The 27,045-nt window shown below is 37.5% G+C and overlaps 1 protein-coding gene across 1 annotated transcript in view; it reads left to right on the forward strand.

Annotated features, from left to right (window-relative positions):
- Window positions 1-394: 394 nt before the first annotated feature.
- Window positions 395-27,045, forward strand: part of fam184b (family with sequence similarity 184 member B) — a 39,420-nt gene continuing 12,769 nt past the window's right edge. Inside the window, exons 1-7 of the mRNA XM_089132324.1 lie at window positions 395-975; window positions 10,939-11,118; window positions 11,246-11,917; window positions 16,463-16,598; window positions 18,499-18,650; window positions 20,805-21,077; window positions 22,361-22,456. Coding sequence (XP_088988450.1) covers window positions 820-975; window positions 10,939-11,118; window positions 11,246-11,917; window positions 16,463-16,598; window positions 18,499-18,650; window positions 20,805-21,077; window positions 22,361-22,456 — 1,665 coding nt within the window. The 5' untranslated portion in view covers window positions 395-819. The remainder of the gene's footprint in view (window positions 976-10,938; window positions 11,119-11,245; window positions 11,918-16,462; window positions 16,599-18,498; window positions 18,651-20,804; window positions 21,078-22,360; window positions 22,457-27,045) is intronic.

Here is a 27,045-nt window from a genome sequence, read left to right on the forward strand (position 1 = left end):
GGGATTTCACCCTTCACATTTATTTGAAACAATCACATAGATTGTTACCTTTAGAATTTACCTGGCCCTCTAAAAGTCACTGCAGAAAACGAAATTCAGGGGGAGGAGTTGAATCCAGATCCCACCCCTAATCCTTCCCATTTCCACACCCTGATCCCTAATTCCACCCTTAATCCTACCCATCTCCAGCCCCTGATCCCTGACCCAACCCCTAATCTTACCCATCTCCACCCCTTAGATCTGGATCCAACTCCGCCCCCTGGATCTCATGTACTGCAAGAGGTGCTACTGACATTTTGGGGACTGAGTCTGAAACCATTATATTTATTTATTTAGTAAGTAGACTTATTTTCTGTTGAGAATATCGCTCATATAACGTACATCTTTACACACACTAACAAATCCAAAGGGATTAACCCATCGGTTTATCAAAGAAATTGACGCTTTGGTATTTCGCGAGCTTATGTTTGTTGTGCTGGGCGTGTTGGTGTTCATGGGAGGGGCTAAGGTTACACTGCAGTACCCGTGACTTGTAATGTAAGACTGTAGTCACGCCCGGGGTGAGAGACAGGTGTCCAGCCGGGCTGGGGGCGCATGCCGTCAGTGTCAGTGAGTCGTGTACCGATGGCATTATCTCGTGAGCAGTGCTCTCACCGGGGGCAGCTTCACGGCGGAGCGGGAGGGTGTTCGCCGGTCGCTGTTGCAGCATGCAGAATGCTTTTGGCTGTCGTAAGGACTCTACCTTCAGGATCACGTACAGACGATCAGTGTGTTGCGCAGCCCAGTTTGTGATTGATCAGCGTGATCCAACCGGTTATTATGGCTTCCAGTTCTGGGAAGATGAACCAGTCCCCCGGCGGCAGCTGTGCATGTAACGGGACTATTGCGGACATCCCCAATGTGATTGTAGAGAAGGAAATGTATGATTATCAAATGCACACAAAAATGTGCAAGAAAATAGCGCAGCTGACAAAGGTAAGTGCGTGATTTTACTACTCCACTAACGGGACTCATTTACCTGGATATATCCATTCACTTAACGTGCCGCAGAGGTGTGTGTTTGTATGATATTTATATCTATGCTAATAATACCTCGTTTCTGCTACTGCGCAAATTTTACGCTAACCTTCATTTACGTGTCTGTAATCATAGGTAAATATACATTATTGACACATATCAGTATTTTATGCTTCCTAACCCACTTGCACTGAATGCAACAGGGTTTTAATGCTCTCAGCGTCGCATCATTGACTTTCCATCTCAGGTGATGCAGAAGAACCAGGCAGAAGGTATAAAACACATCACGTTTGAGACGTTTTGGTTGCAAATATAGTTCAGAGGGGGCTACTGAAGTTCACACTACGAATTGCTCATGTAAAATAATCTGAACCGTGGGTGATCACTGGCATGAGAAATGTGCGGTTATCTATGATCAGGGTTAGGTGTGTGTGTGTGTGTGTGTGTGTGTGTGTGTACTAAGAACCACCCCGTCACAAGCAGAATCCAGTTGTTATGACCTTAGAAGCTTGTAATATGGTTGAGGCTAGTAAAGAAGCATGTTGGATATGTTAGGACACACTGTAGTGCAATGGTGATGTTTGATACCATATAAATAATAAAAATTGACGGTAACACTTTATTTGAAGGGGTGTGCATAAGACTGACATGACACTGTCATAAACATGACATAACACCTGTCATGAACATGAAGGAGTCTTTATGAATGTTTATGACTGTTGTCATTAAGTGTCATTCGGTAAATTATGACACTTTTAATGCAAAGTTGACATTGTTTATTATGTCTTTGTTATGACAACTTGACATTAACCAAGACAAAAATGTCTTGATTATAACTTGACATTAACCAAGACAGAAATGTCTTTGTTATGACAACTTTACATTAATCAAGAAATCATAACCTGTCACAAATATGTCATAACAGGTCTAATTATCAAACGTAAAGAAGTTATTTAGCTTTGTGTTAACATTACATTACCCTGTCATATTTGGTTTTGACTTTGGCGGTCATGACACCATTATAACTGTGACATGAATATTACTTGTCCTCAAGTAAAGTTTGTACTAGTTATAAAGATGTCATTAAGGGTTATTACACTGTCAAATGCTTTAACAACAGTGTCATTAATATTTCCCCTTACCTCAAGTAAAGTGGAACACGTTGGACTAGTTATAAAGATGTCAGGTTAACAGGTTATGATTTCTTGGTTAATGTCAAGTTGTCATAATCAAGACATTTTTTGTCTTGGTTAATGTCAAGTTGTCATAACAAAGACATTTTAAACAGTGTCAACTTTGCATTAAAAGTGTCATAATTTACCTAATGACACTTAATGAAAAAAGTCATAAAGACTCCTTCATGTTCATGACAGGTGTTATGTCATGTTTATGACAGTGTCATGTCAATCTTATGCACACCCCTTCAAATAAAGTGTTACCAAATTGGCAGTACATTAATATTGTAATCATTCTGTATATTGGCCTATATTGTGTTTTTGCCTGTGTAAGGCTATCTGATGGCATTATTGGCCATCTTTACTAAGACTGTATAAAATCATTTTGGCTTAAATAACTCCTATCCATTGGATCTGAATGCACTATAGAACTGTATGTAAAAGTAATGTAAAAGAAGATATTTTGAGAAATGTGTCAGTGGTTCTTACAATGGATGTTAATGTTATAGGTCTAACCAAAATTGTTTGTTTACCAACATTTTTTAAATGTCGACAGAAAGTCATACAGGTTTGAAAGGGCAGGGTAATCGATGAGTTGACAGAATTACATTTTTTGGATGAACTAATCCTATAAATAGTGTTATTGATATTAAATTGTTTTAGGTGTCATGATTCTGCCTTCTTGTCCTTGATTTTCTCTAGTCGTGAGGCAGGATCATGACAGAATCATGTTTTGTGTGCAAGCGCATGGCCTGTTTGGCCCATGTGCTTGTGTTGTCTCGTTACGTTACCCCCCCCCCCCCCCTTGTTATCCTCGTCTTGTCATTATTGTCTAGTCAGTTTCACCTGTCCTTGTCATTAGTGTTCCCCTTTATAACCCCCTTGTGTTTGCTGTCCTGTCGGTTTATTGTTTGATGTTGGACTTTGTCATTCGTTGCGTGAGTTATTGCTAAACTTACCTGTGCTGTGAGTACCTTGTGAGAGTCTTGTCTAGTGTTATTACTGATCCTGTTTCTGGTTTTGATTTATAGTCTAGTTTGTCAAGTGTTAGTCTAGTTTAGTCATTCAGTGTTCTGTACATGTTTGCCCCCTCGTGGGTTTTGTTTTTTCCTTCTTTTCTGTGTAATTAAACGTTTAATCACTGCATCCAGTCTGTGCTTGGGTTCTCCTTCTGTCCACCTGACATTAGGCTTATTATGTTTCCATTAGACAGAGGCCAGACATGCATTCTAGTGGAAGGGGAGACCAAGGATAACCAAGGTGTTGTGAATGTGAAGTGAACACATGTTGTTAGTTTGAATTTTGATATGGAAAATCTGAACAGTTGCTGGGATACCCCTCTTGCCTTATGGTTACCATTTTTCCAAAAGACATGGTCCTGGATCAACATTTCTGTCCCAAAATGTAGTCCTTACCCTAAACCTACCCCTACCCATAACTTTTCCCTATCATCAAAGGGTAATGATAGGTGAATAACACTGATGTTTAAGTCGTCACATTTAACACCTGCCAACTCACCAAATGCGGGTGGATTTCAGCATTGGTGTGTAACATAGTCCCAACTACCCACTTTGGCCGGTTGAATTTTATATTGAGAGTGAGTGAGTCACATGCTGATTTGGGCGGGGTCTGAGCCGGTCGGCCATGATGGTCGGAAATGCTTTTGGTTGCCAGGGGCAACGCCTTGAGAACTTCACAGAGGCGCGACTAAACATTCCAGAAATAGCGAAAGAGGGACAGCACAGCTGAGTATTTGTTTATATTTTAGCGATACGTCGCAGTTTCTTTGGAAGATATGGAGAAGAAGGAAGAGAAATGAAAAGGGTTCTATCGGGAGAGACTAAATAACAATGCTAGCTATGATTCTAGCTATGAATGTTAGCATGATTTCAAAAGCAACACATTTCAGCACAGTTCGCCTTGTATTTAGCACAAACAAACAAAATGAATAGAATACTCTTTTATTCAACTAGAGTTGTCCGATCTGTCTGCTTAATGTTGCACAGCAGGTGCAAATGCACGTATCTGATTCATTTCAGATTTATTTCCACATATGAAGGAGGCCTGAATCAAGTATGATTGAACTCTCGCAGTTTAACATTACAGATTTGGGGGTTTCTAAGTTTTGCACCCAGCCACAGCAGAATTGTTCATAAGCTTCTTGACGTAAAGCTTCTGAACTCTTCCATTGTGTAGGCAGTAACGTTAGGCACTGATACCGTAAACCAGGTAGTTGACTATGTGGGTATGTGAATGGTGGTAGTGCTTTGGTTCTTTCATCCATTCTGTAGCAGGTCGGACGGGTCCATGTTGTTGATGTCAAGTAGTTTCTCTAAATAACGCTGCTTGGTATTGTTATTTAGTCTCTCCCGATAGAGCCCCTTTCCTTTTGCTTCCCCCTTCTTTTATTCCCAAGAAACTGTGCCTTGAGTTACCCGAACAGCCTAGGATGGATGAGGCCTGTGTCCAGGCTTGAGCATGGTAACTCGGGGATCCTTCGATTGGTAATCCACCTACTTAGTGGCGTATCGAAACATCCTTTAAAAAAAAAAAAAGAAAAAAGAAACTGTGCCTTATCACAAAAATGAAAACAAATATTAAACTGCTCTCTTTCTCTGTCGCTATTTCTCTGTCTCATGGTCGAAGTAACCATGACAACGGATAGCGTATCCTTCCAAGATGGCGACGCCTTCCCACAATGCAATGCGGAGTGAAACATGTGACACCACATTGTCATTCTCAATATAATTATACATTTGATTTTCTATTGTAGTTTTTTTTTTAAAAGGCAGCTGAAATGAAAAACTAAGTGCAATGTAGTGTTGTCAAAAATATAGATTTTTCAATATATATTGATATTGAAATAACTGAAACGCTTCCAATACTTATTTTCCACAGAATAGATAGCAGCTGTGCTTTCTCACTCTCTTATCTCTCCGTCAGTGAGTTGACACACAACCTCCCTTTACTCACTCATTTCATATGCTCTGATGAGTGTTGTTGGTGTTACAGGGCTTAAATTTTGTTGTGGGATTGCGCGTATTGTGCAGAATTGTATTAATTCCTGCAGATTTTGTGCTCTCACCCAAAGTACAAAGTTTTTTGCCTCTCAGTACTAAATTGAGTTATTTTTCGGTGCTTACCCAGATAGCAAACTGACATTGAATCAATGTGGAAACGACGTCTCTCATGACATTGAAACAACGTTGATTCGCTCATCGAATTAACGTTGAAGCAACGTCAGACGCGGCATTCTTCAAAGCTAAATGAAATCGAAAATTGGTTTGCTTTCATAACGTTGAAACAATGCGTTGATTTCAAGTTGATTTTCCGTTAGTTTTGAAAGAATGACGCATCTGACGTTGGTTCAACGTTAATTCGATGAGCAAAACAATGTCAGATCAACGTTGTTTCGATGTCATATTTCCACGTTGATTCAATGTCAGTTTGCTATCTGGGTATTGACCAGTCAAATACACACAAAATGTCAAAATGCTGATCTTGCTGAATATTCACTTAAACACTTTCAGTTATGTTTTAAGTGAATGTAAACAGTTGAGATTGAGAGAGAAAACGCATGTGTAGCAGTATAATGGATCCGTGTGTCAAGTATTAAAGTTACAGCAGCCTAATATTTCTAATATACAAATTATGAGATAATATAAAAAATAGATATAGATATATGGCTGTTTTTCCACACGGTATTGATTGTGGACCAGTGAAAATGCTCAGAGGTGCCAATTTATGTGTTCAAATTATTCATCAAATTATATTATCATGGAATACGGCCATGATGTGAAGAAATGAAAAGCTACAAGCTCCATTAGGGTTAAAAGAACTGTTCCAAAACATATAACATGCTAGAAACAATAATCATTGCAATAATCATCCAATCATAGACTCAAGCATATGAAAATCAAATCTTTTTTTGGGGGGGGGCCAGTCAGTGTGTATGTCTGACACTTTAAAATATGACACTGTGTGGAAATTGACTTGGCCAACTGTGAAGTATAACTATGAAACCATATTATTAAGGAGGTTAAAATATGACTATAAAAGAAAAGGAAATATTTCTTAAAATAAGGCTTAAAAAGTTCATATTCTCTATGATCTTGGAATAAAGCACATTTATGATACTGTTTGTCATTGTGGATTAAAACAGTGATCAAACAGCCTAATGTTCAGCCTCCACGCTTTTCACAATCACAACACGTGAAATTAAATGTAAATCAGCACAAAATTGAATTTTATCAGCTCCCTAATAGAAGCAAACACATTTACACTCTTTATTGTCGAACACTGGAGTTTGAATTATGCGTTTTTGTATAAACTGCACCTTGATGATGTATGATAAAATCAATGGCCATTACTATATGTCATTGTGTGAAAAATGAATCCCCTTGGACAATTATAAAGTGTAACTTTGAAAATATAGAGGTTAAAGGCTGTAATATCAACACACTATTAATGGCTACAGTCCATTTGAGTCTGTTGAGGCAGGAGAAGGAAAGGGAGAGTGTGTATCAGGTTTTATTAATATGGACCTCAGTCAGGAAAGATGCCCTATTTACTGAGAATGAAAACAAGGCTGTGAGGGATGTAAGCCGATTCTTTGATCTGTTTTCCTCTGGAATTGATTTTGGAAAGCAGTTTTTTTTAATATTTTATACCCAGGTTTACAACAGTGCAAGGTATTGAACAGACTGTCCCTCAAAGCCTCGTTTTCATTCCAATCCTGTCAAAAAAAAAATGGCGTCTGCCGTGATTAAGGTCCATTGAGGTTAGAAACCTTGCACTGTTACTGAACAAAATGGACAGGACTCGAAATTCAAACCTGCCACTTTGTGAGTGTATAATATGCACTTGTATGTGAGAGTATGCCCGTGAGCTTGAATGTCACAGCTGTGTGGAATCCCGCTTTTTATCATCATGTAAATATACTCCTACTAGTTATCTTTAGCTTTGTGTGTGTGTGTGTGTGTGTGTGTGTGTGTCTGTCTATAAGAACAGATGTCTGAGTCATACCCTCTCTACGTTCAACTCAGATTTGTGACGCTTAGTAATGCTACACAACAAGGCACTCTATTTTTACCGATCAGGAGTGTAGGAGATTTGATCTACTTTGGTCTGATATGAATATATCCTGAACAATGATATAACTTACTGCTTAAACACTATGCATTGTTGGAGAAATTAACTTTCTTCCCAAAACTGTAGTAGCTTGATCACACCTCCATCATTTCAACCATGGAGTAATACCTTTTGCTAAGTAATTGAATCAAGGTCGCAGTTAATGTGAGATTATTATTGTTAATTAAGATGAACAACAGAAAGCTGTTTTTGCACATCAACTTAACTTTACTGTTCTTTGCTTACATCAAACTTGAAGAGGAGAGAGAACACAAGTCTACCTGAATGCTGTTCCCGCAATTCATTCTCATGGTGTTTTATTCTCTCTCTTTTCGTGAGCAGAAGGATAGTTCCGCTTAATTTTCTCATCGAGGCTGTAGACTTTGATTGACACGCTTTGACACGAGGGGGAGGCGGGGCCCTACATAATAGGGATGATCGGCTTTGCTGCAACCTAACATTTAGCCTTTTCTTTTTCTAATTCTAGTTTTACCTGTTATTTTGGTATTTATTGAAACTTGTTTCTGCCATGGAATAAAATAATTTAAACGATAACTATGACTTTGTATCTCACAATTCTTACACCCTAAAAAAATGCTGGGTTGTTTTAACCCAATTTTGGGTAAAATATGGACAAACCCAACCATTGGGTTAAATTTTTAAATTCCATTTTTTAACCCAATGGCTTTTCCGAGATATAAACTCACAATTGCGAGTAAAAAAAGTCCAAATTAAAAATTTATATCCCACAATTCTGACATTATAACTCGCAATTGCGAGTTTATATCCAGCAATTCTAAACTTGAAAATTCTAGAAATTCTCATGAAAAAAAGACTGGAAACAATCTTCCATAGGTATTATTTGTATCAAACAAAGATAACTGAAAACCTTAGATATAGAAAATCGGGTTACTCGTTTATTTGACTTTTCAGTAGCATTAAGGGTCATTCATTCATTCATTCACATCAATGATGAGGATAACTTGCCTAATCAATACTTATATGAGTTACAATTTTTTTCTTGCCTATGATTGATAAAAAACATTAATAGCCAATCAGAGTCCACTTTGCATTAAAGAGTTTGAGCATTTAAAATAGCAGATGACATAACTGCAGCACAGAGCACGTACGCTTATAATAAACAAAATATTAGTGTGTTGTGTGGACACTAGTTGTCTTTATAGTTATCATTTTTTTATGTTAACCGGCCTTTACACTCACACACACATGCATAGACTCATTCATTTCACTTGCTGGGCCAGAAATGGCTGTTATATAAAGTTTTTTAAATGCTGACAAATGGATAGAGAAACACATGTGCTTCTGTTATTTGTGTCTGTTAAGGAGGGAGAAGGAAGATAAGACCGCATGTATCAGGTTTCATTAGCATGGACCGTAGTCTGGCAAGGTGCCATATTTGCAAAGTATGAAAACAGGGACAAATATATAGAGAGAGACAGTTATTTCAGCATTGATATGTAAAATTTTCATTTAAATCATTCACTCTCCTTCAATCTGCTATTTATCCTAATATTCTCTCTCCGTTGCAGTCTGCAAGTTAAGTTATGAGTGCTGTCACAGTCACTCTATATAGCAAACATTTCAGTCGTACAGATATACTGTAGGACATTACTTTCCATGTAATTCTGTGAGAGTTCATATTCAAGGACTGAGAGAGAAAAAGAGGGAGAAATAGACAGAGGGTGGGTGAAAGTTATAGTGGAGAGAGAGAGAGAGAGAGAGAGGTGGTTGGCTATAGAAACACACTGTGGGGGCCAGGAAAAGATATAGTGAGAGAGAGAGACGGCCAGACGGGCGAGTGAAAAGGATAGAGACTTCCTGGCAGTTTATCATAAGGAATGTCCAGCTCTGCTGCAGTGGCGATTAACGACAGACAGTGAGGCGTCATAGTAACACACGACCCGCTGGAGGGATGAGTGAGATGTTGGGAATCTGATGACACCCCTGGCATGGGGACTTGTGGGTAGGACACATTGATGAAGAGTCAAAGTGACACGTAATATTAGGCCTCTCTCGTATGCTGCTTACACATTCAGACTCAAACATACAAATTCACTTTCCACAAATAGGGTACAAAATATTTATTTATTTATTTATTGGTCAAATAAATAGTCAGATTAACCCTCAGAAAATAGAGTAACTAAATAGAGTAACTTTTTTTCTGTTTATTTTTATGAGGTGTTATTTTTTTAAATGTGAATATAAAATAATGCCATTCAAAATAAATGTTGTGTACTTTTTGTGTTTTTACAACAATAATTATTGAATAGAGATTATTGTTTTTGCAACAATAATCATTAAATTGAACAAAAAATAAAACTATGCAGATCTATGCAAATTTAGCCTAAATGAAATTACCTCTCTGTAGATGTTTGGGGACCAAATGTTGATTTGTATGTAATTGATAAAATCATATTTTCCATAAATGAAAGAAAAATATTTAATATTTATTTTTCTTACAATAACGGATTGAACGAGTTAGATTCAAGAATACAGTCATCTCACTGTACTTGTAAATTATTTACTTGTCTTGCTAGCATAGTGTAGGATAGAAAGGGTTCAGATTATGCTTCTTGGGTGTCACAACTTAATGGAATGTTACTTTTTTTGTAATGAAGAAAAAATCATGTGGTTGTGCACGGTGTTGGGTACTCTAAAAAAGTAATTAATTACTAGTTACTAATTACCTCTTCAACAGTGTAATTAGATTACTATACTAATTACTCTCTCTAAAAAGTATTTAATTACTTTTAATTACTAATTACTTTCAAAATCCCATATCAATCTCAACCAGCTGAATAATACAAGGATAGACATGAATCTGTTTTAATTCTTTCAAATAAATACTATCAATTGCATGAATTATCCTTAAACTGACCAAGGAGAAGGTTACATTATAAAAACATACTTTTTAGCATCAGACAATACATCTTGATGTTAAACCCACTATTGTTTTTATGTCTGATCTCATGACATTTCACACTTTTTTCATACATATTTAACAATAATTCATACGAATTTGTACAAGTGCGATCGTACGATTTAGACACCTCATAAAATGTGCACAAAATATGGGAGTTTGAGACTGGGTGGGATTGGTAATTGTATAGATTCAATAGATTAAATATCAGTTCAACAGATCTTAAAATCCTCTATTTAAGGAAGTGATGCAGAGATCTTGCGTGTTTAAAACTGTTAGTTTTCATGTTGTTTTAATTTTATTTTATGAAAATAGTTCATCTAACATATTTAGACATTCTCACAACAAAAATTGGGATTAGTGCCTCTAATGCTTGGGAGATGCCATGGGACACCACTGTCAAAGTGCCAAACAAATTCGAACAGCTGTGCACAACCAAGGTTAAAACAGACATCTGCGCATTATAACAGACACACATGTAGCCTACTAGATGAACTGCAAACTGTGGGTGTACAACTGATTGGATCAGAGAGATGGAAGATTTCATCAGCCAAAACAAGACTGTTAGCTTAGCGCTGGACACCTGGAATACAGGCACTGCAATTCACAATGTGGATACATTTTCTGTGGATTACATTATTATCTTAATAATATTTAATCATGTTTGTTTTATAGGTCATTTATTCTTTAAACACTAAGAATGAGGAGCAAGAGGCAACTCTGCAATCGTTACGCCGTGTTGCCACGGAGACACAGGGCAGCCTCCAGCCAACCACAGGTCAGGATGAGGAAGAGGAGGAGTCAACATATATCCTGAGGACACGCCTTCTAGAGCTGCAGGCCACCGTAGAGGAAGTAAAAACATAAGTGGTCAAACATACACATATATCTTCTGTATATGGATTCGTTATAAGTATATTTAATACAACTTGGATTGAATCACTTCATTATCTTAGGATGTGTGAATGTGTGTCCATTTCAGGTGGAGGAGCGTGGACAGAGGACTGAAATAGAGTTTGCGGAGCGCATAGCTGTGCTAACCCAAGAGACATCTGATCTGCGCAGGGACTACCAGAATCTGCAGACAGATAGAGACAACCAACACAAATTACTACAACAAACTCTAGAAGAAAACAAGTGCTTAGAGAACGAGTGCCAAGAGCTACGCAGAGCCAGAGATGAAGAGAGACAGAGAGAGGAGGAGAAGATGCATAGAGTGGAGGAGGAGAGGAAGAGAGAGATCGAGGAGAGGAATAGAGAAACAGAAGAGAGGAATAGAGAGTCACGGGAGAGAAAAAGAGTAGAGGAGGAGTGTGAAGAAAGGTTGAAAACAGTGAAAAAGGAGCTACAGGTTCTGAGGGAGGAGAAGGAGAGAGCCGAGAAGGAATGGAAGAGAGATTTGGAGGAGTGGAAGAAGAGAGTGAAGGACGTGGAGGAAGAGAGGAGGGAGGAGCAGGAGGCAGCCAAGAAAACACTACAACAGAGCCTTAATGAACACATCAACCAGTGGCACCAGAGAGAGCAAGAAAACCGCAAGTCCCAGAATGCAACACTTCAGCAGAGGCTGAGAAAAGCCGAGACAGACTTGGAGGTTCGAGAACAGAGGTTGAATGAGAGCAACAGACACTGCAGCAAACTTCAGGAGAGAGTAGAGGTACATATGAATACCCAAACACAGTCTAAAATTCAATTGTTGACACATCTGCCCATGCCAGTTGAATTGAGACAATCACACCCTTAAATATTTCTTATCTTGAATGTTTTTCCTTTCTACTTTCTTTGTGTTCATTTATTGTGTTTTATTTATTGCATTTTTTTTAGGAAATTGTTATTTACTTAACATTGGAAGTGTTTTACTCCCATAATAGAATAAAGAATAACAGTTATTTTCTTCTTTTCTTATTTTTTTAATATTTATAGTAACTATTTTTTTCAACGTTTTTATTATATTTTTTTACTATTAATGTATTTATTATTATTATCATTATTATTCATTGATTATTTTAATGCCGTATTCTAAGCGTATTTTAATGTTTTTTTTATTTTATTTTAAAACCAATTTATTTTTGGTTAGTTTTTTAAAATATGACCATTAATTTCATTGCAATACAGTTTTTTTGGCGGGTGTTCATTTTTAATATGTTTAGTTTTTATTTAGTTTTCCTGCATAAAACATATCGTGAGCTTAGAATTATAAGGTTCTATCTCCACTTTTGGTCGAAATTGAGTTTTTGACATAATCTGGTCCATTAGGTGTTTATTAATGCCTGTGTGGTGTTATTTTTGTAAAAAAAAGATTAATAGATAGATAAAGCTATAATAGAAAATTTTACTACATTACAGTTTTGCCAGGTGGGATGTAAAAACTTTGATGCTCAATATCTCAGAACTACCCTAAACGGAGATAGAACCTTATAATTCTAAGCTCACGATATGCCAAATAAATATGTGGATGATGAAGCTGCGTGCTATGGAGATCCCTGATGGGACCAGCCGAAATTGAGAGTAATTTTACTTATGGTATTTTATGTTTGTTAGATTTATCAGGGCTGTCGAGCACTATTGCTGTCTAATGAGATTTTCATGTTTTCTTTTTACATTTCAAAAACAAGCCTTATCAAAAACTGGAAATTGTGTTTTCGAGGCCTGGTAATTCATGGATATATATACACTCACCGGCCACTTTATTAGGTACACCTGTCCAACTGCTCGTTAACACTGTGATGCCATCATGTCAATATGGACCAAACTCCCTGAGGAATGCTTCCAGCACCTTGTTGAATCTATGCCACGAAGAATTGAGGCAGTTCTGAAGGCAAAAGGGGGTCCAACCCGTTACTAGCATGGGGTACCTAATAAAGTGGCCGGTGAGTGTATATATGGTGGATATACATTTTCCTATTTATGCATAGTGAGAGGAAAAAAATCATTGTGTACAAACAAATCAGTATTGCTTTACAAGCCAGTTCACATAAATTTAGTTGAGTGGCCATGTGTAACTGACCTTTCAGCGGGGGGTTCGTCTCATTGTAAGGGGGCAGTAATTACCGCTGTGACTGACACTTCCGAATCTTAATTGAGACTGAGATTAGAGGGATCAGACAAACACCCACAATTACCGTCACTCAGACACACAGCTGTGCAGAGACAGATGGCATACCCGACTTAAACAGTCTGTGACAATACCCCACAGATCTGCTGCCAGTCTTTCTACAGCAAAGTCTGCACAGAACCTGCACAAAATAAAAATAACATAGGCTTTTTTTTATTATTATTTATGTGGGACACAAAAGTAAGTAATTACACTTTGCATTTAGAACAGGATAAACCCACGTGATTAAATAAGTAAGAGTTGCTAGGCATGCAACCTCGACACCACCATCTCTGACGCAGCTTTTTACATACACTGTGGCTAATGCGCATTGGACGTGGCTAAAAATGCCAGACAGCATGAGATGAGTAACACCCTCTCTTCTCTGTTTTGGCTTGACATCCTGTTGAGAAAATTAATCAGAGGCACCTCAGATCTGCAAACTCAGAGCCGCTGCTGTGATGTAATCATAGAGTCGTAGACTCGAAGGGCAAATTCCAAACGGCATTTTTGCGCCCTTAAAGGGCCCTTTGGGAAAGGGGTGCCATTTGTAGGGTTGTCCCAAACGAAAGTGAACAACTCTCTCCATGAAGGGCCCTTCCACAAGGCCGTTACATGGTCCCAAGAGTTTGAGTTCAATTACAAACCCAGTGATTTAAATTGTTTTGTTTTGTTCGTGGTATTTCAAAAAAAGTTGAGAGCAGTAAAATACACTGACACGCAGATATATAACAAATATTTTAAAAACTTTTTTATAAAATATATATTTATTTGGAAGTTATGTTAACAGCAATAATAAGATATTTCTGTCGTACGAAACAGCTACTCAGCTGATAAACACCGTGTTGCGTTGTCTTGAGAACATCCTAGGTGAAAATAATGAGAAAATGACATTGTCTTTCATTGCTCCCTTCACCAAGTGCATTCCAAATGGCTACAAAGTGGCACGCAAGAGCAATGCTCACTCCAAAGTCCCTACTTCAAGGGCTCTGCCCTTTGAAGGGAGTAGGACACAGGGATGCTCGACTGTTCTACAGCTCTAAAATAAGATAGGCCAGTTCATTCAATATGGGCCAAGCAGAGAAGCGACCAAACACCTCCATGTTTTCCCTTTTTAAAGGTCCCGTATTATGCCCCTTTCACAAGATGTAAAATAAGTCTCTGATGTCCCCAGAGTGTGTATGTGAAGTTACAACTCAAAATACCCAACAGATCATTTTTTACAGCATCTTTAAATTGTCATTTTTTGGGGCTCAGAAAAATGCGCTGTTTTAGTGTGTGCCCTTTAAATGCAAATAAGCTGCTGCTGTCGGCACAGGGGGCGGAGCTTTATGAGCTTGCGGTGAAACTCTCAGTAACGGTGTTCTTTTCGAGTCGGACAATAATGCCTACAAAGTCAGAGTGCTGTATAGAGATTGTATGTATCCATTATTTATTAATAGCCTAACGTTACAAGTCTGCTGTTTTGGACCAGGTCCGAATGATGATCAGACAGATATTGATGAGTTTAATAAAGTTTATTGTACATCACACAAAAGATGAAGCATCAGTTTTACTTCAGAAAATCACCGTAAGAGTTGAGTAAACACAGTAAGGCCCCTTCCACACTACTGCGTTTTCGTTTAAAATCGGAGACCTTTTGCTACGTTTGCACCTCCCGTCCACACTAAAACGGGAAAAACGAAGACCTAAAACGGAGAAGTTTAGAAACTCTGCAGCTGCGTTTTGTGTTTTGAATATCCGGAGGGCGTTTTAGTGTGGACGAGACAAAACGGAGAACTTCAGAAACGCTGACGCAGAGGCTGACGCTTGGCTCTATGATTGGGTGTTATCAGTCATGACGTATCCTTCCCTGATTCGTCATTCACTGTTTACACCGGCACGCGCATGCCCAGTGTTGGTGAATGGTCACGTGGTCCGCGTTTTCAGTCGTTTTAATGTGGACGGAGATCGTTTCTAATACGCAGATAAAACGCTGGTGTGGACGGAGATCGTATTCGTTTTAATTCCCCGTTTTTAAACGAAAACGCAGTAGTGTGGACGGGGCCTAAGTTATAAGAAGTGCACAGGTTGAGGGAGTTGAGGGAGCATTCCTGTGGGCGGACGTTAGTCAAAAAAATTTTCTACTGATGTAATTAAAGAAGGAAGTAGAGGGATGTAGTCCAAACGGGCCGTTCGATGTAGGCTACTTCTGTTAAATAAAATATCTCGCTTGGCATTGAACTTTGAGCTTTATAAGTTTACAGATATTATTTATACACACTACCTAAAGTTTGAAACATGGGTTATACAATACAGTTACTTGAGCCGTGTCACTCGACCTATGACAGTGACACAAAATAAAACGTTGCACTTTTCTAAGCGTGTAAAGTGGATAACTATATTGTATGGCAGAATTGCAAGTGCTTGGGAGCACTTTGAGTCGGCGCATTTATATATCTATGGTCTCAGCGCGGTAATATCATCACTCCGGAGAGTGAGAGGGGGAGAGGAGTTTTCACAAGTGATGATATTACTGCACCGAGTCGAAGTGCTCCCAAGCACTTGCTGTGGTATTTCCGCCATACATTACAGTTATCCATTTTACACGCTTAGAAAAGCGCAAAGTTTTATTTTGTGTCACTGTCCATATTGAATAAACTGGGCTAGTTAAGTGCTATCAAAGTGTCTCGCGCACCAGAGCGATTGAGAGTGCACGGTATATATATCAACTCGTCTTAGTTAAGGGAATAACATAGTTTAATATGAAAAAACGGTGGAGTATCCCTTTAAGAATAAAGATAAGAACACTCTAAAGAAATTAGGTCCACCAAATTTTCTTAACTTTATTCTTAGGTTATAAACAAGAAAATATCAGTTAATAATAATTTTATCATTAAGTATGTTTATTAAATCTGGCTCTTACATATAGCTTCCTTCAGTGCAAGTTATATATTTTTTTCCTCAACAAGCCTCATGATTTGAAGTATCATTCATGTCCATATCACAAACAGTACAAGTAATACATTGAAAGTTAATACTTCGGGTGAGGGATTTCCACTAACCCATTCTCTAAACCTAATTATAAGCAATCGTAATAGCTTATTCAGTTATTCTTTTCTCTTCCAGGACATGGAGGAGCAGTTGGAGGATGGGCGACGCCGGGTGGCTGAGGCTGAGGTTGTGGCAAAGAAAGCAGAGGAGGAGTTAGCTGTTGCCAAAGAACGCTTATTACTGCAAGAGAATGAGCTACAGAGCAAGTCAGGTACACATGTTGTGTATCTTTTTTCTTATTATCAAATTATTTGCATATGCTAAATAATTAATATCAAATGAATTACCGCTAAATACAGATATTTTAAAGACAGCCTAGTAAATCATTAAATAGTCTATATAAAAAGTGGCTTTACAAAGTTAGTATATCTATAGGTTTGTTTTTTTTCCATATAATTAAAGAGCCCCTATCATAGCATTTGAAATGTTCCTATTTTTGTTTTAGGAGTTCCCAAAAACAGTTTAACATGCATGCAAGGATAAAAAACACTTTATTTTGTCTTATAATATGCATATATTTTTAACTGATTTGCTCACCGACTCCCAAATGATTCGTACAACGACTCATTTTTCCAAACCACTACTTTGCGTGACGCTAATCGGCGGTGATTGGTCTGATGACAGACCCAGTCAGTTATTTTTTGTTAGCATAACGCATAAACATATTGATAAAGCACTGCAGTACTACAAGACGCTCTATTCTTTATGACAACTCCAATAACAGCGACAAACATTTCACATATTTAAAAAAAATTGACATTGGAGACCTAGAAGCTGTGCTGAGCGTAACTCAGATACACGCGCACACACACAGATACACGCGCACACACATACTGCCTCGCGCCCCGACGCAACAACACTGTCCAAAACCCATAAAAGCAACAATTATTAATAATACTTACAGGTTGTGATTCGAAGGAGGAAGCTGATCCATATACACTGGGTAAGTAAGATACTGAGCCCTCCTTCAGGAACAACCTCTTGCGAATCCACATTTGAATTAATTTTTGTTTTTGAACTAACGTTATTCGTCAATAAAATAATGAGAACACAATCGGGCTATACTGTTGTGGTATCGTTGCAAATATGAACTCTAACCACCGATTCTTCACATGCTCGTCCCTGGTAAATGAAAACAAAGTGGCTGAACTATCTTTGCATTGTACGTAGAACACAGCGTCTTCTCGACATGATGCTATGATGAAGTATTTGAATGTGTAGACTTCAAGTTTACACTTCCGTCTGCGCGCGCAGTAACTGGGCCAGTATATATCTACGTCACTACGAACCAGCTAATGACTCGTTTCAAAAACAATTCATTTCATAGACTCAGAGTCGACTCTCACTTTTGAAAGGCAATAACTTTATATACGGTGCACTTATAGATATAAATCTTTGCAGGATGTTTTCATTCCCTTAGAGCTATATTCCACACCATATGAACAGTCATTTTCAAAAATCCATGATAGGTGCTCTTTAAACAGAAGTTTACAGTCCACAGACATTCATTTTGAAATCGAGTTTGTCTTTCTAAGGTAGACACAAGAAGCATTTTCAGTGTTTTGTCAGTACTATTGTTTTACAATTGTTGGTTTTATAAGACTTGTATCAGATGGCCTCTTTGCATGTTGTGTTACATCCCTTTTTTAGTGGTTTTTCGCTGTCAAGTTCAAATTTGAAAAATGTGTCTCTAGTTCTGAAAATTCTGTTCCATTCCATTTGCGCTGCGTCTGTCTGCATCTCACAAATCAGAGCTAAAGCATAATTATGATACTTCAAGCTTGAATTGCACTGAGTGTAGGGTAATCCATTTTTACAGAAATTAAACATGGGATTACATGGCATGATTAAATGCATAATGTTTAATGCATTATTTTATATATAATTAATTGTACTAATTTAACATTAAGTTAACAGCCTTAATTATCATTCAACATACTGTCAGCACTCATCGTTTACAGTCTGTTTGATGTGAATTGTTCTATTGTTGATTTTTTTTCTTCATCTCCGTTGAAATTATTGTCTTTGTCATATGACTGCTGTGATTACAACCTTGTTCACTGATTGTTCTGCTTCCGTTGATCTAATTATTATTTTTCTCATTTCTGCAGAGGAGTTAATGAGTCAGAGTTCATCTCAGGTGAGGGTCTCTGCTGAAGTGGAAGAGATGAGGTCTCAACTCAGTCGTCTCAAGATTCGAAACAAAGAGCTGGAGCTTCAGAACAGTGGCCGATCTAATGACCACGCCCGCATGCTGAAACAGGCAAGCCATGCCCACATGCTTTCACTGTTGCGTTCAAGTCATGTTGGAAAGATTGCATTTGTGAGTTTAATGCACATGAACGGCACCAAGTGTCATAATTGCAAATGGGGAAGCTCAGGATTTTCTTCAAGTCTGGGGGCGTGTCAACATTACTAAAACTGTTAAAAATCATTTTCAGTAATAGGAAAAAAAAAAAAAAAAAAAAAAATATATATATATATATATATATTACTGAATATATATATATATATATATTTATATATATATATATATATATATTTCTATTACTGAAAAAAAAAAATATATATATATATATATATATATACATATATATATTCAGTAATAGAAATATATATATATATATATATATATTCAGTAATAGAAATATATATATATATATTTTTTACTATTTTATATTGTATATTTTATTTACTTTTTTTTACTAATTTCTATTACTAAATATATATACTGCTCAAAAAAATAAAGGGAACACTAAAATAACACATCATAGATCTGAATCAATGAAATAATCTTATTAAATACTTTTTTCTTTACATTGTTGTTTAAGTGTTCCCTTTATTTTTTTGAGCAGTGTATATATATATATATACTGTATATATTAGATGAAAAACTTTAGCAAAAAAAATATAGAAATAATGCCTTGGAAACTAACTGAAATAAGGTGAAGTACTAAAATGACTAAAACTGAAATAAAAATAAATTAAAGCTAATTAGAAATATAAAAAATACTAACTAAATTGTTGTATAAAAAAGATAAAAGGGTAACACTTCATACTAAATGGATGCTATGAATCATTAGTTAACCATTCGTAAATATCAGTTAGAAAGTGCAAGTAAATGATTAATAAACGAATTAAATTTACATGTAAACATCTTATTATTTAGACATAATTGTAATAGTTACTCAGTGTGTTAATAAATGCTTTTTAACGAAAACGAAAACATGTATTCCTACTGTGATTCATGATTAATTCAGGTAGTTGTAAAACATCTAAAGGGAGGACTATTTGTGCCTGGTAAAGTTTTTTCCAAAGGACAATTTTAAGGTTTCATATCCTAGGTGTAAACAGTAATCGATACGGCTCCATGGGGTTAATAAAGGCCTTCTGAAACGAAGAGATTATCCACATTTATAACTTTATAAACTATAATCACTGGCTTTCGGTAACGGCCGTATGCAAGTCTAGTTCCGGCAGAAGATTGACCTCTGACCCGACGCATGACGTATTGACGAATGTGGAAGCGCAGAGAAACACCGGTCACAAATTAGAAGTCTAAAACGAGAATTTTTAAAGAAAAATGTTGCAGGAGCTTGAGTTTGTTGCCCAGTACTATTTTGTACCGCAACAATGCATCTACTCTCACCTAAGCTTACACTACTCCTACATCCTACGTCATATGTCGGGTCAGAGGTCACTTGACTCATGTACAGCCGTTACCAGAAACCAGTGATCAAAGTTTATAAAGTTATAAATATGGATATTTTTCTTACAAAAACATATTGATTCATTTCAGAAGGCCTTTATTAACTTCCTGGAGCCATGTAGATTACTTTTATGATGAATGGATCCGTTTTCAAAAACTCTGTTCACTCCCATTATAAAGCTTGAAGAGCTTTTTATATTTTTTATATATATTTTTAATGTAACTCTGTGTTTGGCTTAAGAAAGTCATATACACCTTGGATGGCTAGAGGGTGATTGATTTATGGGATCAATTTCTTTTTTGGGTTAACTAACTCTTTAAGAACAATACTTAAAACAAATCAGCAAGTACAAGAAATAGAATGGATAAAACCATCATAGATTTGTACAAACATTTCCATAAATAGTTCAAATTAGCAGTCCCCCTTCAATCCCCCTACCTTACACGCCTTTCCTTACAGGAAATAAAACAGAGAACCCTACCTTATATTTAAATTAAAACTTTACATAAGAACAGTATAAACACTGGAAAACTACTCCACAGGCTCTCCATCAAACACCCTTCTTTTAAAGCATTAGTTAGTATGCACAGAAACTGCTAAACCCTTAGAACATCTTAAATCATCAAAACTGACACCCCTTTTTTGTCATTCTTTTGAAACTACAGGATTACAGTTTTATATCATTAAGCTTTGTGTGTGGGTTTCAGCATGCAGATGCTCTATCCTCTATGCGTCTGGAGCTGCAGCGTGCTCACACTGAGGAGATCAGACGCCTTCAGCAGGAGGTGGAGAGTGAGAGAAAGAATGACAGACAGGAGCTGGAAGAAGAGAAGAAACAGGTTCAGCAGAAGATGGAAGAAGAGAAAGTAAGGCTGAAAGAACAGCTTCGGAAAGCACTGGAAGAAGTGATACGCAAACATGCCAGTGAGCTGCGGCATGCGCACGCGATGCTGGATGCAGAGAAGAAGAAGACACAGCAGGTACAACAACCGGTTTCAGTTTCATGACATAAATCTTGATGCATTAGCTTTGTGAATAATTCCCATTTGCTCCTGTTGCTGCTAGTGTGAAAGGCTGGCTGTCAGTTCTGACTTTCTGATTTGATTTCTCTCTTGATTTGTTTCTCAATTTTATGTTGATTTTATATTGTTTGGCAATATTGAAATGGCCAATGTGTTTACATTAATTTTTCCAATAAAAAAGGCGATTAAAAGATTGACTATAGGATTTGTAAGAATGTCTTTAGAAAATGTCTAACCAACATAATCTGTTTTTTTTTTACTCATCTATACTATTGTGTTTACTGTTACAGGGAATTCTTGTGTTGCTGTGTATAAAGACATACATCATATTCATAATGCAAAGCTCCAAACCCAGTCCATTTAGACAACAATTGTCTAAACTAAGCTGCAAAAATGGGTCATTTCAAAATCAGAACCACATTAACATATGATGCATATTCAGTGTTAAAAAACTTGGCCCACCCTTGTGAACAGAGCTTAGCCATCGTATCATAAGTTGCATAAAAACCCTGAAAGGTACAGAAACAAAAAAAAAAAACACTTGTAAATAACACTTCTTTTGTCATTTATTTCATCATTCTTTCATCACATCATTCCCACTTGACTTTCTTTCTTCCATGAAACAACCTATTCTGTTTCATGTAATTAAAGTGCTAAAATAAAACAATAAAAATGGCAAAAATTCATACAACTCATACAACCTGAGTTATCAGGATATAGTGCATGAAATTTAAGCTGTCTTTTGTTTTATGGAAGATTTATTCATCTCTTTATGTGTTCCGCAGAAGAAAGAAGGTTTAGAATGACATGTTCATTTTGGGAGAACTAACTCTAAGAGTTAGGGAAAGTGGAATATGGTTATGTAATATTTAATTCATTCTATATTATAATTATTTTGTTACAAGAAATTGTTTCTATAAACTTCCTAATTGTGTGCAAGTGTTTATTTAGCCGAAACAGTAGTCCATGAAAGTTGCAACACCAAGTGCATGGGTTCAACTCCCAGGGATTGCATGAACTGAGAAAAATATACTTAAATGCAATGGCAGTCATTTTGGATAAACGCTTCTAACAATCGCATAAATATAAATTACTAAAATGGTAAGTGTACTATTTGCCCAATTAAAACAGAACAAGTACCTACTAAGCAGTATTTAAAAGATCTGATGCCTGATCTAATTTATTTTTTTAATTATGAAATAATGAGATAATAGTTTTTTATTATGTTGGTTTGAGTGCAGGCTGAGGAGCAGATGCAAACCGAAGAAGAAGAGAGAAAGAGTTTAGAGGCGGAGAGGGACGAGCTAAGCAACCAACTACAGCTGTCCAAAACAGAGGTAAATTATTACAAAGATTAACCTGTTCTTATCCTCTCAAAAACCAAAACAGTCTAAGATATGTTTGCATAACATTCCTGACCTACTAATGAATCAGGTCACCACAAATAACTTGAACTATATACATTTCAAGCTCAGTCCTTCTGCTTAAATACACAGAGGCCCAGAGCACTCCACATGCCCATGATAAATGAGAAAACAAAAAGAACATTTGTAGGGCCCAAGGCAGAGGGATTCATCTAACTGAAACTGGGTTATGATAACGAAGTATTATACTTGATAAGTGATAGCTTGGAATGAGACTGTTGTAGGGTGACCATATTTTGATTACCAAAAACCAGGACACTCGGCCCAGCAAACAATTACTCAAATGATACTCAAAGATGCCTTATTAATTTCAATACATTTAAAGTACATGTCCTCCTCTGTATAAATAGAAATGTATTATATTACAAGACACAAATTCAGATAGGCTTCTCAGAGGTTACTCAATGTTTAATTATGACAGGTTTCAAAAATAATGAATGACATAATGATAGAAATAATGTCTCTTCTGTATTAGGAAAATACATATATAAATAATAAAAAACTAAAAGAAATGCCTCCGAATTGAACAAAAATAGCTCTCACAAACTTACAAAAACGAACTAACAAAATGTATTTATATCTTTAGTTTTCTTCCACTTTATCCTGTTTTTCTTCCTCATCCTCCTTGTTTGCCCATCTATATTTTGCTGTTGAGCTGATCTTTCCCAGCAGTTTTTTGAAAACCAGGACATTTTCATCACTTTTTAAAAAACAGCCAGGAACAGGACGTGAAAACAGGACATGTCCTGGGAAAACAGGATTGTTGGTCACCCTAGACTGTTGTTTCAGTGCTGTGTCACAGAGAAGCAAGTCTCATCAAAGTTTGTACTATATATCAGGAAACCATTTGTCAATCCTGTCAAATGTATGGATTGTAGCAGTGGTATCCTAGAGGCTAATGATCTAAGTTGGTTACTAAAAGGTTCTAGGTTCAAATCCCACAATGGACAGTCCTTGAACAAAACCAATGCTAGGATGCCTGACTGTTTGTTTCATACAGTTTGTTTCAATAAATCAATGTTTCATTGTGCCTTTTATGTCACCACATCTTCCCAGACATACTGTGTCATTTTACTAACTGTAAACACGGTCCTTAAGTTTGCGTTTATTAAATTTTGTAAATTTGCTTGTATACCCAAAAATTGATCTACTAAAGCTAATCTACTAACCAGTGGTGTAAATAACAATGTTAATGTGCGATACCAAACAGGTATCTATACAAGCCTTGACCTGACTGCATATAGATACAATACGGATCCATTCAGAATTATTAAGCACATCAAAATACTAAACGCATGAAAATTAAAACCATTTTAATTGTGTGGAAACTCTGTGATCTGAAGGCAACAGCATCAGTGAACAGGTCCTCTGTCTGAATAAGTGTTCTTGTCTATGCTTAGAGCATCTGATGTCCATATAAACACAACCGACTCTTGCAAACTCCTGCAAAACACACTCCTTTCATGAGTACATTATAAAGCACTTGTCCGTAGTGAAATATGCTTGTGTCTTTACCTTGATTACAAATGTCATCCATCAAAACTTAACTAGTGAGATGCTGGTTTGCTTTATCCATCCCCTAGTACTGGCTAGGGGCGATAAAATAATCGCCCTCTTTGGAATATATTTGAGTATACTGATTGGCTACATTTTTTGTCATATCTTGAATGTTTAAATCGGCAATTGGCTAAACTGCTTTCACAGACCTACCCAGAGTTGAACTTGAGACATGCGAACAGGCAGAGGAGACATAGGGAAAGCATCAATTTTGCACAGATGATTGTTTTTCATATCAAGTAAATATCAATTTAAAATAATAATAATAATTATTATTGTTGTTATTATTATAATTATAATAGTTATTATTGTTATTTTGTGTGTGTGGTTCAGGGAGGGTGGCACCCCATTGCCCTCTATTGGCAAGCTGTGCCGAAACTGTGCAGGTACCCTCTGGTCATGGCTGTCATAACCAAGTTTGGTCTAAATACGTTTTAGTGTTTCAGAGAAATAACCTCACATTCACTTTGGCTTGCCCATCCTAAAATTCAAACACAGGTTGACTAATCAACTAGAATTCCATGTGCTTTTGTTTGCATGGTCTGAAGATGATCTGGTTAAATTTTCATGAAAATCGGACAAACAGTATGTTCGAACACCATATCATAAGGGGTGCAATTGAATCATCAGGGGAAAAATAATTTTGTTTCTAGCTCGGACTTATGGTTCAAAAGATACATAAGTGCAAATTTGAACATTTGTAGGTGCTAGATGGATTGAGTTAGAGACTCTACCTTTATCTGAGAGTTCAGACTGTCCTCTATCTGTGTGCCAAACTTTTTATGGTTCTATGGGCTGCCATAGACTTCAATGGCACCAATGCAGATTACATAGCACCTGCGAAGTGATTTATGAATCTTGAAAGCAATTTTACAAATGATAACTTTGTGAGCAAATTAACAGGACTGAAAAGCGGGTAATCTGATTCACGCTGTGCACCATGCTGACACTTTGGCAAAACTTTGAGAATGAAGAACACACAGTGTGACAGTACTGCTGAATTGCTGACATTAATGTTATGATAAATTATCCTCATGAACAATTGTTTTATTAGAAATGAACTAACAGTTCTCATTGCTGTGATTCAAACAATTTATGTCCTCCTGTTTCAATCACTTCAACATTGCTTGTTTAACTGGCGGTTCTTTTGTTGGACCTGCAATCCACAACCCTATGGGGACAAGAATGGGACATGACCCACTAACTGAGAATCACTGCTACACACAAATGACTCAATTTTCTTGTGACATCTTAATGAGCTTATAAACATGTAGTTGGTATTTATCAACATGATCCCTAAGCTGGTCATCAGGCTTCTTCGCTGTAGCTTTTACAATAAACAGTGAAATATGTGCTTGCCCTGCATTTTCTACCACACAACAGAGATAAAGTAGAAACAGTGGCATAATAGCATTCAGACACTACTACTGCAATTCATATATTTTTTTGTTTGTAGGATTTTTTTCACTGTAATACACACTAGTTTTGTACACTACCGTTCAAACTTTCGGGGTCAATACATGTTTTATGTTTGAAAGAAGTCTCTTATTTTATTATATTATTATTTTTTTATTTTATTTTATTAGAATTTATTATTATTAGGTAAATGTTTTCAGGATCCTTTCGAGGTCAAAAGAACAGCATTTATTTGATATAATGATACATCATAACATCAATCAATCCTTTCCTTGAACTGCCACGTTAACGTGGTGGAGGAGTTTGAGTACCCGAGCGACCCTAGGAGCTATGTTGTCCGGGGATATATGCCCCTGGTAGGGTCTCCCAAGGCAAACAGTTCCTAGGCGACTGGTCAGACTAAGGTCCTAGGCGACGGGTCAGACCGTGACGTCACCCGTTATGGCGCAGCCAGGACCCCACCCTGGAGCCAGGCCCAGAGTTGGGGCTCGTATGCGAGTGCCTGGTGGCCGGGCCTCCCCCCACGGGGTCCAGCAGGGCCCAGCCCGAAGGAGCGAAGTGGGGATGCCTTCCCGTGGGCTCACCACCTACAGAAGGAACTTCTGTATCCGGACTTCTTGGGGTCTCTGGGAGGGGCGCTTGAAAGTGCTTTGACTGGGGACTCCGTCGTTCTGGTGAGCGACTTCAACGCTCACATGGTCAACGACAGTGATACCTGAAGGGGCGTGATTGGGAGGAACGGCCCCCCTGACCTGAACCCAAGCAGTGTTCAGTTATTGGACTTCTGTGGTAGTTACAGTTTGTCCATAATGAACACCATGTTCAAGCATAAGGGTGTCCACCAGTGCACGTGGCACCAGGACGCCCTAGGCCACAGGTCGATGATCGACTTTGTGGTTGTTTTATCTGACCTGCGGCCGTATGTCCGCTCTCAACTGATCACCATCTGGTGGTGGTGGTGGGAAAAGAAGCTCAACAGACTCGGCAGACCCAAGCATAATGTAAGGGTCTGCTGAGAACATTTGGCCAAGTCTCTTGTTAGAGAGATCTTCAACTCCCACCTCCAGCGGAGCTTCGATCAGGTCCCTAAGGAGGCTGGAGATATTGAGTCCGAGTGGACCATGTTCTCCACCTCCATTGTCGAAGCGGCTGCTCGGAGCTGTGGCAGTAAGGTCTCCGGTCCCTGTCGAGGCGGCAATCCCCGAACCTAGTGGTGGACACCGGAAGTAAAGGATGCCGTCAAGCTGAAGAAGGAGTCCAATCGGGCCTGGTTGGCTTGTGGGACTCCTGAGGCAGCTGACAGGTAGCAGTATTGGAGGCAAAAACTCAAGCTTGGAAGGAGTTCAGTGAGGCAATGTTAATTTAATTGTTAATTGTTAATTGTTAATTGTCTAGTTAAATTAATTAACTAGAGAGGAAGAGATTAATCATTGTGGAGTATAGCTTAATTGTATTAATAAATTACAATTTTGTACTTATTTCATCTCTTAACTCCAACTCGTTCTTGTTCGCTCATAACATGGCATTAG

The sequence above is a fragment of the Pimephales promelas genome, chromosome 6, assembly GCF_988280905.1.
Source record: "Pimephales promelas chromosome 6, fPimPro1.hap1.1, whole genome shotgun sequence".
NCBI lineage: Eukaryota > Metazoa > Chordata > Actinopteri > Cypriniformes > Leuciscidae > Pimephales > Pimephales promelas.